The sequence below is a fragment of the Pteropus medius genome, unplaced genomic scaffold, assembly GCF_902729225.1.
Source record: "Pteropus medius unplaced genomic scaffold, Ma_sr-lr_union100, whole genome shotgun sequence".
Taxonomy (NCBI): Eukaryota; Metazoa; Chordata; class Mammalia; order Chiroptera; family Pteropodidae; genus Pteropus; species Pteropus medius.
The window spans coordinates 10886291-10902936 of record NW_024349799.1 but is presented as its reverse complement, the minus strand read 5'-3'; the positions used below and the strand labels follow the sequence as shown (position 1 = coordinate 10902936).

Genomic DNA, 16646 nt, shown 5'->3' with positions numbered 1-16646 from the left:
GTTTGAGGTAGAAAGAGCACTAGAGATAGAATCCAGTTCTAGTCCAGAGCTGATATATGACCCTGGGTGAGTCACTTAACATCTCTGGACTGTCAGGGAAATGGGGACAGGTGAGATGTTAAGAGTAGAATTCAGTGTTTCTTAACTAGGAATATACACCAGAGTTGCCAGGCTCTGTTCTAAACTACTGAATCAGGAACCTAGGCATTTATATTTTAATTGTTTGAGTTTGGCTTTTCAGAACATAACTCAAAAGTCAAAAATTGTGATTAGTATGCTTTTAGTTTTTTGTAGAATTTTTGAGGTCAGTTGTGTTTTTAGAGTTGGAGATTAAAGTAGCCAGCAGAGGGCTCCAGTGAACTATAAAGGTTTCATTGAATCTCTGTTGAATACCATTTAATGTATTTTCGTTACTGAACTTGGACTTAGGCAGAAGATAGGTCAGTTGGGATTATGTCTCTTTACTTTTCTCTCCTTACAACATCTCTTAAGAGAACTTTGTATTTACATAAAAACCTGTTGTATTAGCAATTAGTTCTCTGGAAAGCTCAGTTTCTTTTTATCTTATGCTCTGATTAGGAATCTTGATATAAAACTTGAAATAACAAAAGTGAGACAGTGATTAAGACCTGCAGTACTCAGTATGTACTTTGTCAAAGCTAATATGTCAAGGCTATGTGATGGCCTGTAGAACATCTAGCATAGGACACTACTTTAAATTAGTTACTTTGCACATTACGTCACTGCTTGGGTGACTGACAGTACTGAGGGTTTAGAGTGCATTTAAATTAAGCTTAAAAACCCTTTTAAGTGTTAGGTCAATTCTAATTTCTTTTTACTCTCTTTAATACAAGCTAAATTTGCCTTATCGTGATGAAGAATTAGTTGCACTCCTTAGAATCTGAAAGAGCCACCTGGGCCTTTTGAGTCTTACAAGCAGCTGGTAGGAACAAGGCATTTGTGCTTGGGTTGAGAATTTCTCCCCTTTATAACCAGTGTATTCACATTAACATATTTCTGTTACTATTTGCACCTGTTTAGGGAGAAATTTCTGCTTTAGAAGTTTCTGAGCCATCATGGAAACCTACATTCTAGGGCTACATATGTTAGAAGTTCTGGGTCCCTCCTGGGAAGGTAGAAGAGGTATCTCAAAAATGAAGTTCTTTTCCAAAAGAACACAATCTGAGCACAAAGATAGTTTGTGTCTAAAAACCTAGTTGGTCCTCCATTATGATATAACTATTACACATTGAGATACTGTGGATCAAGGCATGTCCCCTGAGACATTACATAGAGCAACATGGGTAATATATAAGGAGGGAATTAAAGCTGTTCTCCAAAGCAAGGTCCGTGAGAAGAATGTGAGGACATAATGTTGCATGTACTGTCTTTCCCTATTGCAGGTGGAGTTGTGTTTAGAGTGCATCGAATGGGCCAAATCAGAGAAAAGAACTTTCTTACGCCAAGCTTTGGAGGTATGTGCCTACATTAGTACTGATTTCAGGTCTCTAGGCATTAGACAGACTGTAAGTAACCATCCTGATCAAAAGTATTTTCAGCAACTTTGTATTATCTAGGCACCCAAAAATTTTTGATAGTAGTCCCACTCATGAGTATTGCTCTGGTTGAAGTTTTGAGAAAGACCTGCTAACTTGACTTTGAGAAGTAAGCAGCAACATGGTAAAGTTAAGTCAGTCATTGGTCATAATAAGTGATAATACCAGGGGCTAGATAAAAATTTTAAGGCTGAATTTGATGCTGTTATCATCAGGACTTGAATATTTAACAGTAACAATTCTGTGACTGTCAATCTTTGATGTCTTTCTTTGGCTTTTTTCCCCCTTTCCATCAATCAATGCCTTTTCTCTTTCCTAGGCAAGACTGGTGTCTTTGTACTTTGATACCAAGAGGTACCAGGAAGCATTGCATTTGGGTAAGTAAGCTGATAGAAATTAATAAGGCATCCTAGCTGGCTAAATGAATGTATTCTAGAACCTGATTACTCTTATTAGTTATGTGTTAATACTTTATATTCTTCCTACTTCTGAGAAAGATTTAAGGTGGCTCATATTTACTGAATGTATCATGGAAAAATGCCATTTGGAAGTTCTAAGAAACGAACTAGAATTAATTTTTTAAATTTAAGGAACAAAAGGGTCAAATTGCAAGTGTTTTACTGTCTTACCACACTCATTGTATTTGTTTACAATAATACTTAAAATCTATTTGAAAAAAGAGATTAAAAAAAATAATTGAGTGTGAATATATATAGAAGTGGACCACTAAAGACTTTCTCCTATATGGCCTTTAAACCCTGAAATCTTTGCCTGGTGCTTTTTTTTTTTAAATTAATGGGTAGCCCCTGGACTGCTTTTCCCAGATGGATGAACATGGCTTTTGTAATCTATTGAATTGAAAAAAATTGCTAATACTCGGTTTTTTATTCTGCAAAAATGGCAATTTCATATAGTTCAAACAAATAATAGCATTTAAAACATGTTTTATTGAGATACAATTCATGGACCATAAAATTTACCCTTTTTAAAGTATATAATTCAGTGGTTTTTAGTATATTCACAGAGTTGTCCAACCATTATCACTATCTGGTTTCTGAACATTTTCATCATCCCAGGAAGAAACCTTGTACCCAGTAGTTACTACTTAGGATAATATTTTCAAGGTTCATCCATGTTGTAACATATATCAGTACTTTTTATTGCTAAATAATATTTCACTGTATGGCTATACCACGTTTTATTTATCTGTTCATCAATTGATGGACATTTAGATTGTTTCCACTGTCTCTGCTGTGAACAGTATTTTTCTTTTGGAATACCCAGGAATGGATTTGCTGGGTCATATGGTAACTCTTTTTAGCTTTTGAGGAACTACTAAACTGATTTCCAAAGTGGTGGCACCATTTTACATTCTTACCAGCAACGTACGAGAGTTTCATTTTCTCCACATCTTCCCCAACAGTTGTTAATATCGTCTTTTTTATTTTAACCATCTTAGTGGGCATGAAGTGCCATCGTTGTAGTTTTGATTTGCTTTTTCCCAATGACTAATAATGTTGAGCATTTTTTTCATGTACTTATGGGCCATTTGTATGTCTTTGGAGAAATGCCTATTCAAATCCTTTGCTATTTTTTAATTGGGTTATTTGTGTTTTTATTTTTTTATTCTGGATACTAGGATACTTTTTTCATCCTGTGAGTTGCAAATACTTTTTTCATCCTGTAAGTTGTTTTTTCTTTCTTGCTGATGTCCTTGAAGCACATTTTAATTTTGATTAAATCCCATTTATCTATTTTTTTTTCTCTTGTTGCTTATACTTTTGGTGTCATATCTAAGAAATCATTGCCTAATCCAAGATCACAAAGACTTACTCCTATGTTTTATAGGTTTAGGTCTTACGTTTAGGTCTTTGATTCATTTTGAGTTAATTTTTGTATATGATGCAAGTTTGTTTGGATTTGATATTCTCATCTGAGATGAGGAAGGAGGTGTATTTGGAGAACATTGATATATCCAAAACTCTTTTATTCCTCCACTAGTGCTAGTGCCTGGACAGGAAGAGAGTGAGATCAGGTGCCTGTCTGAACTGGATAACTAGTTTCAGAGTTTTCTGGGTGGAGATTTCCATTGTATTCAAGTCTTAGAAATAAGCTTATAGGACTCTTGGCTCTAATTTTGTAGTTAGAATGCAGAAAACTTCAAAGATCTGTGTTTCCCCTTTTGAAGATAGCACTTCAAGCAGAAAATTTAATTCTTGTAAATAGATAACCTCTTTTTGCGTTCAGGTAGGTTTCTTTATCCTGAGTGTTCTTACGAAGGTGGGAGATGGAGCTGTTGTGGGATTAAAGTATTAAGATTATGACTAAGAAAATGGTATGTATTTTTTCCCTTTCCAGGTTCTCAGCTGTTGCGGGAATTGAAAAAGATGGATGACAAAGCCCTTTTGGTGGAAGTACAGCTTTTAGAAAGCAAAACATACCATGCCCTGAGCAATTTGCCGAAAGCCCGAGCTGCCTTAACCTCTGCTCGAACCACAGCAAATGCTATCTACTGCCCCCCTAAATTGCAGGCCACCTTGGATATGCAGTCAGGTAATACCTACCCATGGAATATGTTTTTAAAAGCTCATCTTATTTCCCAGATGGAAGGAGTAGGGGTTTGGGACTGGAGAATAAAATTGGCTGATTTGGCTTGAGCTTCCTCAGAGAAACCAGTTAGAAGTCTACCTTACTGACTTGCTGACTCCCTCCTATTAACTCGCTGTTAACTGCCTAAAATATATTAACAACATGCTTATCTGTGGTTGACCAGGCAACCTGATTTTTAAAGCCAAGAAGACCCTAGAGAGGTCTCACTTAGATTTAAAAAGCTCCCTTAATTTCCATCATAGTCACTACTCAGGATGGTAACAGTTTTTTCCAGGACTAACCCACATCTTTGTTACTTGGAGGTCTTTGTGAAGCATGTTGGACTTTCCCAAAGGGCCTCAGATCAAGGCTGAGGGAAGATCCCTCCCTAATTTCAGTTGAGCGTAGTGCTTAACTTTCTGAGGGAGTGTGTGACTATTGGAGATAGGACGCCATGGGCAGTAGAATACTTTTTCTCGTAGTCATCAGCTTTTATTAGTTTATTATCATTCTTGAAGGAGCGTTGAAATTGAAGGCAGAAACTAGTTTAAGTGCTGGTGTTATCTCTCTGTAGTCTGTTTCCACATCTGTAAAAGAGAGTTAATATCTGCCCTACATGCCTCTTGGGTGTTGTATCAGATGGCATGTTTTTATCATTCAGAGGTTAAGAGCAGTAGCTCTAGAAACTGACTTTACTAGGTTGAAATTTTGGTTCTGCTAATTTCTAGCTGTGTGACTTTGGGCAAGTTACTTAATTTATCTTTAGCTCATCTGTAAAATGGCGATAATAATTGTACCTCTTCATAGGATTGTGGTGGGGATTAAATGAGACGATGAATATGAAACATCACAGTGCCTAGCTTTGACCAACTCTTAGCACTTTCTTTAAGCCCCTACTCTTTAATTATGCCTTTCCTTCATGGTCAGGAGATGAAGGTGAATCTGGTTTCTCAATAGAGGCCATTTTTATGTGAACCCTCTTTAATTTCTCTTTTCTCTCCAGAATGAGTTTCACTATCCATTTTTACCCCTGATCAGGAGTGATCCTTCTATCTGTTCTTTTGTTCCATGTTTTGGCTGTAGTCTTTTTACTTGGATCTTCCTCTCATTCTTTGATCTGCCTCAGCTGAAAAAGCATAGCCTTTTCTCCTTTAAATTACTGTCTTCTCCTATTCTGTCAAGCTTCTTGAAAAAATTGAAAGAGTATTCTTACTTTGTTATCTCAGCTCCTTGAAAGAAGAAGTCAGTAACTCCTTATAACCTCTGACATTGGGAGCGGGGCAGATTTTGATCTTGTTGAACACTCCAGACTTTCCTTCTTTTTTTTTTTTTTTTAAATTTTTCTTTTTAGGCAAGGCAACCCTTGGTTGACCTCACAGATTGCAAGGATCTTGTCAGCTTACAATCCCTTATTTTTTACTTTTTATGCCTACAGCACCTGGTCTTCCCAGGTGGTCTCCCATCCAAGTACTAACCAGGCCTGACCCTGCTTAGCTTCCAAGATCGGATAGGATCGGCCTTGTTCAGACTCTAGACTTCTTTGACATCACTGTCTTCTTGGTTCTCCTCCCTTGACTGACTATCCTTGGTCACATTCGCTCTTTCCTCTTCCTTCTGACTGCCTCTTTTGTGTGGATGTTCTTCAGTGTTGTTTTCTTAGTTATTTTCTCTTCCTGTTCTCCCTGTTTCTTGTCTAATCCCATACTCTCCCATGGTTTTTTCTGCCATATAACACTTATGGTCTCCTCATCTAGATCTCTGGTAACTTTCCTCTCTCCTGAATTCCATATCCAGATTTTCAGCTGCTTAATGGATAGACACACCTAATAATGGGTATACACATCATATATACACCCATGGGTATCTCAATCTCAACATGTCTGAAACCAAAATTATTATCTCACTTCTCTCCCCTCAACTGTTCTTTTCTGCGTTTCCTACTTTTAGTTAACGATGTCGTTATTGACTTAGATGCTCAAGCTGTGTCTTTGGATTTATTTTGACTCCTTCATCTCCTTCACCTCTCATATCCAATCAATTGCCAGATCAGGTTGAGTCTGTCTCCAAATCTGCCCTTCTTTTTCCATCTCTGCGATCATCGCTCTAATTAATGCCTAGACCACTGGAGTCTTTTACTGATCTGACTGTCCTTAGTCACTTTTCCTAATCGATCTTCCTAATTCTAAAGTCATTTTTTTGAAACACAAATCTGATCATGTAACTCCTTTGTTTAAAATTGTCCCCAGACTGATTATTCTTTAACATGACATTCGAAAGAAAGGCATCCTTTCCTTCTCATTCTCATTGCGTTTTCATTCCTAGTCATTAAATGACATCATGTGTTCCTGCTTCTGGACCTTATATATTTTGTCATCTTTGTTTGGAAATCCCCCTTTTCATGTTGTTCGCTTGGCAAACTCCTGTGCATCCTTCCAAATCTAGTTCAGATGTCTCCTGTATAAACCCTCTTCAGTGCCTTCTTTGCTTTCAGACTTCCCTACTAAAGGTACATTATTTTGTATATATTGTACTGATCTCCTTGTTTCTGTTTTGGTAACCATCTTTCCCGCTGTGAGATTATGAGATCAGTGAGGGCCTTATTCATATATACTTCCTCTAGAGTAGCTGTATCAACTTTTGGCACATGGTAGGCCCTCATTAATATTTGTGTTGAATGGGTGACAGTCTTGTTTTTTTATTTTATTTTATTTTAAAACAATAAACCTCACGCCCAACCATGATGCTCATAGTTCATATGTGTCCCCTGTTTACTACTATGTTTGGGGAAAAAAATATACCATATTTTGGTGTGTGTGTGTGTGGGGGGTCTTATTTTTACCTTTTTTTTTTTTTTTAACTAGTCTCATTTTGGGTCTGGTCTAGTCTCTAGCTCTGGTTTGGGAGGTATGGAAAAATGGATATTTATCTCACCTAGTTTAGCATTGTTAATAGTTTGTTGGGTATTCTTGAAGGAACTCTCCTTGGCTGCAGAGAAAGGTGAGTTTTCACCAGGCCTCTATAGTTAAGAACAGTAGGAGGAGGATCTGATTCCTTCATCCTCACAGTGGGAGGCTTTTTGGGTAGAGGAAAAAAAGCACTGGGGTATGACACATGTCACTCACTAAATGGTTATTAAGTCAGAAGTTCCTAGCTGTTGTGCGAGACACACAGGTCTGTGATGGTTGGGATCATGCTTAAGCAGTTTCATTCTTTCACTCCAGTGTGTGAAAAACGTTGAGAAGCCCTGTGGTAAATGTGGATGGGGCTGAGGTCTGTCTGTAACCTCATAAGGGGCCGAGGAGAGTTAGAACTGATATACAGAATCTCAGGGTTTAGATGCCTCCCAAGCTAGAAAGAACTAATTTTCATGTTATCCCAAGTGAAAGCAGATTCACTCAAAGGTAGGCTCATTAAGAGCAACCCAACTGCTAAACAGTAGAGAATTGGTTAGATGAACAAACAGTGATACATCAGCCTATGGAAATACTGCTTAACTGTGTGTATTTAAGTTCATGGATTTGGCATTATGTGAAATCTGTATACTGATAAAAAAGCACATCAATAAATGACAGATATCTGAAATGAAAATATAAGAAGTTGGATTTTTTTTGTTTCCCATGAAAACTGTTTACATATAAAAATGTTAAGCTTGGAAAAGCTATTTTAAAGAAACAGTTAATGTTATTATAACAGGTTATTCAGGTAGTGCAGAAATGTTTGGGTCAACTTCCTGACCTGTGAAGGTGATTCAGTGGAGGGTAAACATGACCTTTTCTAGTGCCTTCAAAAGATAGTAGGATTGCAATAGGGGTGAGAAGCATGAGGAAAGATGTTACAGTATACAGTTTTCAGGATGCTCCTTTGAGTTGGGTCTTATCTTCTTTGGAATTTATATTGGCAAGATGACATTGAACTGGGAGGCCAAAGACCTAGGTTCAAATCCCAGCTTTGCCACTAGCTGGTAGTGACTTTGGACAGGTCTTTTATCTTTTCCTGATCTCATCAATAAGTAGATGGGGTTGGATAGATTTCTGAGGCCCTTCCCATTTCTGATAATTTATGGTTCTGTTATTTTTTATGGTCTTTACTCCTTTCTTTTCAATGCCCAGGTATTATCCATGCAGCAGAGGAAAAGGATTGGAAAACTGCATACTCATATTTCTATGAGGCGTTTGAGGGCTATGACTCCATCGATAGCCCCAAGGCCATCACATCTCTGAAGTACATGTTGCTGTGCAAAATCATGCTCAACACGTAGGTGCACATTAACTTTGGGATATGAGAACTCAAGTTCTTTAAGTTTTTCCGCTATGGCAGATATGGCTTGCTTGGGCAGGGAGTTTGGCTAGTTACAGAAGCAGCAGCAACTTCCTCTGGGGCTGGTTGAGGTAGAGTGGGAGGATGGAAGATAATCCAGAGCACTTTTGTTTGCTAGCCTTTCAGAGTCAGGGAGATAGATTTTAGAAGTCTCCTTCCCAGCCCCTTAGAGTGTTCTCCTTATCCTGCAATTATTCTATCCAGAGAGTTGCCGAACATAGGACAGAAGGCCAGGAAATAGCTTACAGATCAGTACCAGCCAACTGGGCCACCCAGAATAGGGATGGGTTAAGGAAGCGGTTAGGGAGAGGTTTTGAAAAAGGAAACGACAGCAAGTATGCCAGTTAGACCTTTTTATATAAAGAATTAATACAGAATTTATCCACATTGTTTTGGGAATAAATGAAATATTCACTGGGATTTTATTTAATCATTGGATTGCACAGAGATTTTAGTAAGACCTAATATATTGGGATTTGACTTATACTTATCATTTTGCTTGTTGTGTCTCTTGCTTTTGATAGATTGAATGTAGTTTTCTTTTTAATGTTGGAATTTTTCTGCTTTTAAGTGCTGCGTTTTGTCCCAGAGTGTATGTAGAAAGCCTGGCTTCTGCAGTGTGAGGGTCATATGGATGGATTTAGGGGTGGGGGCTGATTCTCATTGGAATTCTGAGAAAAATTCACATAAACTGATAAGTGTAACATCCCGGAGCAGTCGACCAAGTATGTCTTTTTTTTCTAGCCCAGAAGATGTCCAGGCTTTGGTGAGCGGGAAGCTTGCACTTCGGTATGCGGGAAGGCAGGTAGGGAATACTATGACGACAGTTCTGATCTCTGCTCTGAGGCTACCTTGTCAGACATGATGTTCGGTGGACCTCTTCAGGTCTCTTTTCTCCATTTCATTTTTTTTTTCTCCTTTCTCTTAAGCCCATTCAGTATATTTCCTCTACTGTTAAATTCTTGGCCTGAAAAGTCAGTGTTTGTGCTCTTATGGACATCGGGTGGTTTGAGGGACTTACAGAACTGAATTGTAGTGTTCGCATTGAGTTAGGTTGCATTTAGCTTTGACCAGAAAATTTATCTACCATGAGTCTGACTTGCAAATTTGACCTGTGCAGAATATGAAATTTTGGATTCTCTGAGTCTGAAGCCTGGTAAGGTTGGTTGCACATGGGCTTTAGGGAAGTCAGATTGCTTGGTGTAGAAACTAGGTTTTGATGACTCACTCGCATGCTTCTCATATTAGTACCTTTCCACTCATGTCCTGAGTTTTAAATGTGGTGCAGGAAGAAGCCTTTGGTGGTCGGTAACCCTTTCTGTGATACTTCTTGTGCCTGAGTACCTGAGTGTGATCTATGTAAAGATGGTGTCTCAGATGTTTGCACCATCCCTTCTTTGTACTTTGCTGATTATCACTACTAAAGTAAAAATAACCTTTGTAGAGTCAAGTGCAGTTGTCTCTAAATAACGGACACATTGGCTACCTCCCCATATCTTCAGAAGAATGGCCACAACAGATGATTTCTTCCTTCTCTACAAATGGCCCCAATTGCCTTTTCTTCAGAAAAAGTTTCAGATCAGCTCCTCGTTTTGACACCAAAAAATACTGGTTATTATTATAGTGAAAGACTCACAACCCTATTTAGAACTAGAGTTAAGGAGATGTGCTGAGAGAGGTCAGATGTCCAGGACAAAGTCAGGTAACTAGTAATGGTGGAGCTAGACTTTGGACATGGGTTACCTGGCTCTAAGTTTTAGGCTTTTCTCATTATGACATTTTCTATCTATAGGACAGATGCTGGAGACAAACTACATGAATGATTAGCTTTGCACCATTTTTAAAGTCTGCTTATAAAGACATACTATCCTTATTTAAGTATTTAGGCTGGTACAAGAGGAACTCCTGGTCCTGTGTTCCTTGATGACAGCTTTCAAGCAGGAGTCAGGCCGTTCTAGAAAGATGAATGTTGTAGATTTCTTGCTGATTAGTGTCTTGATAGCTTGGCCAGGTGCCTTTTATAACTAGGTTAGAAGTTGCCTTCAGCCACTGATTGTACCTTCATCACCTCTAAGGTTTAACATTCAGTGTAAAATGTAAAATTTTGATGCCTCAACCCTAATGAAAGTAAACCTTGGTCTGTGCACTGTCCCAAACCTAGCAGAATGATCAAGTCTCAGGACAGGAAGGAGTCAGGGGTGTGGGGATAGGGAGTTTTAGAGGCAGGGGAAAGAAATCACAGCTCTTGAGTCATTTTCTCTTTTAATTTATTATCTTTGGAGCATGCCATGTCAGGGTCTGTTTTTTGGGAAAACTTTCTATTTCCTGGTATATTTAAGTCACTTGAGATTTCAAAGGGGAAGTGGGTGGCACACAGTGATATTCTAGCTTTTTTCCCCATGCTTCTGAAGAAGAATAATGGTGGGGCAAGTTCTTCCTGCAGCCAGAAGTTGTTAGGATGTGGCATGCTGCTTCTGAGTTTTGTTTGGTGGGATGTGGGTGTGCAGAATAGATCATTTTTGCTATTTTTCTCCATTCTTAGACAGAAGCATTAAAATGTGTGGCCCAAGCTAGCAAGAACAGATCACTGGCAGATTTTGAAAAGGTAAGTATGGTATTGGGTTGGTCGGGAATGGGTGGAGGAGAGGGACATTTAACTACTTTAAAGAAAAACAAACATTTTTAAATAATTTTAAATAGTCTCTTAGCGAAGATAGTACAGAGTAATCCTGTGTTACCATTCACCCAGTTTTCCCCATTGGTTACATTTTAAAGTAGTACAGTATCAGAACCAGGAACTAGTTAAGTAAGCACTTCTGTACTATTTGTCGAGTTGTGATACCTCATTTATATGCAGTACCCTTTCAATTTCAAAAAGTTCTTTGTCTTTCCTTTTTCCCCACAAACCGATTATCTACATTTTTACGGTTGAGGAAGCTGGGATTCAAAGAGGATGCCTGAAGTCACACAGCTACCATGTCTCAGGGTTTAACTCCAGGCTTAGTGCTTGTTCCACACGGCACAGTCTTAGGTATTCTCTTCAGCTCCAGAAATGCCAGGGCTCTTTCTCTTCTGTGGATAACAGGGAAGTATTGATGTGTGCATCTGGACCGAAAGATACTTCCTCAGGATGACATCCTAGACTTGCTTTACCTCTTCTGCCTTTTACTCATTGTTCGCGAAGTTTTGAAAAGGGAGAAAAACTTGTCTAAGGAGTGGGATCAGACATGTTCTTTTCTGAACCTCTCTCCTCTTAGTCTGAGTATAATGACCAGCTTAATAAAAACAAACCTAAAAACTAGAAGAAAAACTTAGCTTGGACAGAGACTAGACCATGTCACTCTGTCACTAAGATTCATCATCTTCCTGGAGCTTTCTTGCCAGCTTTAGTTCCTTACTTGGCATGATTTCTTTGCTTCCCTTAACACTTTATCACATAGCTGACATGAGGCTGGGTTACTGAGGCTATCACTAAAATAAATCATGTACATGCATATAACAAAGGGTCTAGATTATTTTATCCCAAAGTTTGGAATGTTTGATGGAACACTTCTGAGGGGTTCCTTAGGAAAAAGGTCTGTGATCAGATATTTGGGAAATACTAGGGCCAAACATATTAGAAAGGTAGTGACTACAGTGCTGATACAGTGCTAATGTTCCTCGTAAAACTCCAAGAGTTAGCTGTGGAATCCAGCATTTTCCATTTAATTTCAGAATCCTGTTTTTCTCTCTCTCTCTTTTTTTTAATGGAGACCCTATTCTGTGAATACATTTTGAGAACTGCTTGTGTAGTTAATTTGGCATACAAGCTGAGACACTCTTGAGGCTTACATGGTTTGAACTATCAACATGAAGCTTTTGGAGGGAAAGATGGAGCAAAGGCTCCATCTTTTAGTTCTTGGTATTCCTTGTCTCCTGCCCTCTGTCATGGCTGTTCTTTCGTCTACACAAATCCTCCAGAATAGCAGTCAACCATGTAGTTACAAGAGCCAGTTGGCTACTTAGGAAGCTAGGACTAGCATGACTTTCAAGTGCGTGTCTGTGCCAATCTCTGTGACCGGCTCTTTTGGCAGGCCCTGACAGATTACCGGGCAGAGCTCCGGGATGACCCAATCATCAGCACACACTTGGCCAAGTTGTATGATAACTTACTGGAACAGAATCTGATCCGAGTCATTGAGCCTTTTTCCCGAGTACAGGTAATAATCTTCGTGGGGACTCTAGCCCTTTTCTGGTGGGCTAGGCATCCTCACTGCATCCCTGCCCTGCCCACCCATCCGCAGTGGGAACTCGCTTCCAGGGGGGTGTGTGGTGGGCAAGAGGCCACCAAGAGCTTGAGATATTCTTGACAGAGAACAAGAGTTGAGGAGAGATGCTGTGGGGTAGAGGTTGGTGAGATTGTCCTTGCTTGTATTCGGCGCAGTCTCTTCCTCACTTTTGTATTCACTATCCATGTGGTAAATGTTTTGTCTTCTGCGTATATGGTACAGGAATGTATTTATTGTCTGTAGTAATGAAGGCAGTTGGACAGAACACAAGAGAACCAAGCACAGCCAAGGAGAGTCTGGCCCTATAGGGATATTCAGCAGGATTTCAAGGGATACAGCTATCCCCATCCTTACCCCATCCCCCATATTAGAGGCAAAAGTAAAACTTTCAATGTTGGTGTCTCTCTGCCTTTCCTTTTAGATTGAACACATATCTAGCCTCATCAAACTCTCCAAGGTAAGGAGTCCTGAGCTTGTCTTGGTAGTAATGGGGAAGAGGGTATGTGGAGGGGCTGGTATTTACACCCAGTGGGCATTGTGGGAAAGCTCCCAAGCTTTTCAGTGGGGAATGGGGACCATGGGCTCAGAGCTGGAGTTGGCATTGTTGCTGTTTTGTTTTCAGTCCATTTGCCCTAAGACCCTTTTATACAAAGCTTTCATGTCAGTGTGATCTCTGACTAGTGAATATTGGTCCCTTTAATCATGTGCTTTGATTTTAGGCCGATGTGGAAAGGAAATTATCACAGATGATTCTTGACAAGAAATTTCATGGTGAGTAACAGTCATACAGGCAAGGGGGCTGGTGATGGTGATGAAATGGTTGAAGAGGTATCATGCTTTTTTTTATGCTGAAAGATGATATTCCATTTGTTTCACGTGGTGGTTCCCTGGGATCCTTGTCACTCGTACCCCTGGGATGAGAGTGTATAATAAACATACACAAATGGAACGGGTAGATGTGTTCTGTTTCCCCTCCTTTCTGGAGAAAGTGAGGCAGGTAGGGAGTGGGTGGGTCTCAAATGCGTTTGTATCTAATCTCTTCTTTTACGTGGGTTGCCCTTGTGTTTCCTGCAGGAATCTTGGACCAGGGGGAGGGTGTCTTGATTATTTTCGATGAACCCCCAGTAGATAAAACTTATGAAGCTGCTTTGGAAACAATTCAGAACATGAGTAAAGTAGTGGATTCTCTCTACAACAAAGCCAAGAAACTGACATAGGTGAGTGCTGGCTCCAGGACCCGGCCTGGGCAGCGCCATCTTCTGCCCATTGAGACTGAAAGCCTCCTGGAGGCCTCTCAGCTTCCCCGATTGACACTGCTCTGTCTTCTCTTACAGAGTTGGATCTGTAGCAGTCCTTTGGAGAGTGTGTGTGGCGGGAGAGTGAAACCTTTGGGGAAAATGCTAGGAGATTCTTTTTTCTTTTTGTTCTACTTTTCGCTCGGAAAGTTTTTAAATCCTCATTTGGTGCATCTGTATTCCAGCCGATAGGTGTGCCAGTTTTCATGTAATCTTTATTGGCCCAACTTGGGAGTGGGGACATTGCTTAAAAAAAAAGAAAAAGAAAAAAAAAGGTTATTCTAAATAAAAGGAAAAAGGCTTACACTACCTAAAGCTGTGCTCTCTGCCTCCTGGGAGAGGGCCACCAAGCCAGGTGCTCCGCCAGCCACTGGGGCTCCTAATCCACCCGCTGGGCGTCACCTCTCCTCTTCAGAATTGGGTGTTTGCCTGACCATCAAAACAACGACTTTTTATTCTGTTTGTACTGAACCAAAACAAACAACTGTGTATAGACTGCTACTTTCTTTTTTATTTGAAACGAGGCATTTCGGTGTTCTTTCCCCTGTCATACGGCCTGTCCACCCACCCTTCCCTCCAACAATGGCTCCAGCAGACTGGCCGAAGATCCCGCCGCCACCACCGCCACAGCAGCAGCAACACCTGCACGGCTCCGCTCCGACCTGTGAAGGAATGGGGACAAGGCCAACAGCTAGTGTCCACCATGGCCACACAGGGAGCAGTGTGGGCCCTCAGGGGGCCTGCTGTGCATGTGGCTCTTTTTAACACAATAAACTAGATTAGATGTCAGTGTTTTAATTGCCCCTCTCCTCTGCTCTTTCTCTCTTCTCTTTCCCCTCTCTCAGCCAGGAGACCATCACGTGTTTTTCTGCCTTCCGCCTTCTCCCCTGTCTGAAATCCATTCGCTTCTCTCCCTGTCCCACTCCTCCTCTCCTGCTGTCGGATGGATTTGTTCCTTTTTTAACAGTGAACATCGGAAATGAGACTGGGGGGGTGTGGGGTAATTTTTTGTTCTTTTTAAAAAATTTTTGTTGTTGGGTTTTCAAGCAACCTCCCCCTCCCAAGGAGTTTCTTTATTTACCTCTTAGAAATCGAATGATGGGAGGTAGAGCACTGTGTTTCAGCATACTTTATTTTATGATGTGATCACACAGCAAGGCTTTAATGCCATTGGGCAGGTAAGCTCCGCACCTGTTGTGCTCACCTGTATTTTCTTCCTCTCATCTCTTCTTTGTCTTCTCTTTTTCCCTCTCCCCCTCCTCCTACCTCCTTCCTGCTGGCCTCCTTTATCTTTCTTTCCCTTTCTCAGATTATCCTTCCAGGTTTTCGTAATAAATTTATATTTTGTAAAAGGATTTTGTTGTACCAGGTTTTACATCCTCAATGAATCTGACTGGCTTTTATTTTCCTCTCCAAAATCAGGTTTTTGTTCTCACCATCTCTCCCTGCCATGTCCAGTCACTGTTTTGGTTTTGGCACCATCAATATCAAATGTACAAACGGTTCTTGCTAACCAACACCAGGTATATCTGATGTTCAGATGAGTTCCAATAAAAACAATTTTTTTTTTCAGAAGAGTGTCCTTTCTTGAGTTATGGAAGGCTTCTCATTGATCTATACAGCTCTCTGTAGCACTTTGGAGCAGTCAGAGCTCTACTGTCTCATTTGCTTCACGGGAGACCTTTAGATCTGGGGTAAAGTGGAGGGCTTCGGGTCAGAGAGTTGGTCTGTGAGGACTTAAATGGTATTCAGATATATTTGTGTTTTTTCCAAGGCATCGTGGACACAGGGTGTGCGTGTGTGTGCATGCATGTGTGTATAATATCCTCTGAGCCTACTTTCTTCTGTTCAATAAGGATAGTGCTGCTTTGGTAGTTATGGTTTGATGGTTATATGAAATCGTGGGAATGCAAGTAACTGGAAACTCCTGACACTCAGATGTGGTTTAGTTTCCATTTAGAATCTTTAAAAGCAGATTGTCATACAGCCCCTCAGACCCCAAAAATGGTTCTTCTGAGCTGGCTCTGGGGCCACAGGGAGGAAGGGGGTGAGCTCTAGCTGCCAACTCTATAAAGTCTGAGCAACTCTGCTATTTGTTTTCAGTATTGTGTCCCTCCATAGTTTCACTTACAGGGAGTTTTGTTTCAATAAAGGAGTTTACAGAATATTCCAAAAGATCCAGAGCTGGCAGGGAGAGTGGAGGGGATGGGTTTCTAAGCCCAGGGTAGCCCCCAGGGAGCTCAGTCAGGCAGCAGCCCTTTCCTATGCTCCTTTGCAGATCTGACGACTTCCTCTAGACCTGTGCTGTCCAATGGGTAACCGAGCCACATGTGCCTGCTGAGCCCTTGAAATGTGGTTAGTTTGAACAGTGATGCACAGCAAATGTAAACACAAACCTGACTTTGAAGACTATGAAAAAATATAGAATAGCTCAACTTTGTGTTGAAATATTTTGAGTATTAGGTTAAATAAAATGTTAAAATTCACCGGTTTTTCACTTTTTAAATATAGCTACTGGAAAATATTAAATTACCTGCGGCTTGCATTTGTGGCTCACATATTTTTTTGGGCATCACTGCTCTAGACCTCCACGACTGCTTCACCTCCAGGCCTCAAATAAG

General features: G+C 40.3%; 1 protein-coding gene across 1 annotated transcript in view; it reads left to right on the top strand.

Moving 5' to 3' along the window:
* PSMD11 (proteasome 26S subunit, non-ATPase 11) overlaps positions 1 to 15597 on the top strand; it is a 28040-nt gene extending 12443 nt beyond the window's left edge. Inside the window, exons 4-14 of the mRNA XM_039885995.1 lie at positions 1404 to 1475; positions 1876 to 1933; positions 3915 to 4109; positions 8255 to 8399; positions 9207 to 9267; positions 11005 to 11067; positions 12536 to 12661; positions 13152 to 13187; positions 13450 to 13501; positions 13805 to 13947; positions 14065 to 15597. Coding sequence (XP_039741929.1) covers positions 1404 to 1475; positions 1876 to 1933; positions 3915 to 4109; positions 8255 to 8399; positions 9207 to 9267; positions 11005 to 11067; positions 12536 to 12661; positions 13152 to 13187; positions 13450 to 13501; positions 13805 to 13947 — 951 coding nt within the window. The 3' untranslated portion in view covers positions 14065 to 15597. The remainder of the gene's footprint in view (positions 1 to 1403; positions 1476 to 1875; positions 1934 to 3914; positions 4110 to 8254; positions 8400 to 9206; positions 9268 to 11004; positions 11068 to 12535; positions 12662 to 13151; positions 13188 to 13449; positions 13502 to 13804; positions 13948 to 14064) is intronic.
* The last annotated feature ends 1049 nt before the right edge of the window (positions 15598 to 16646 follow it).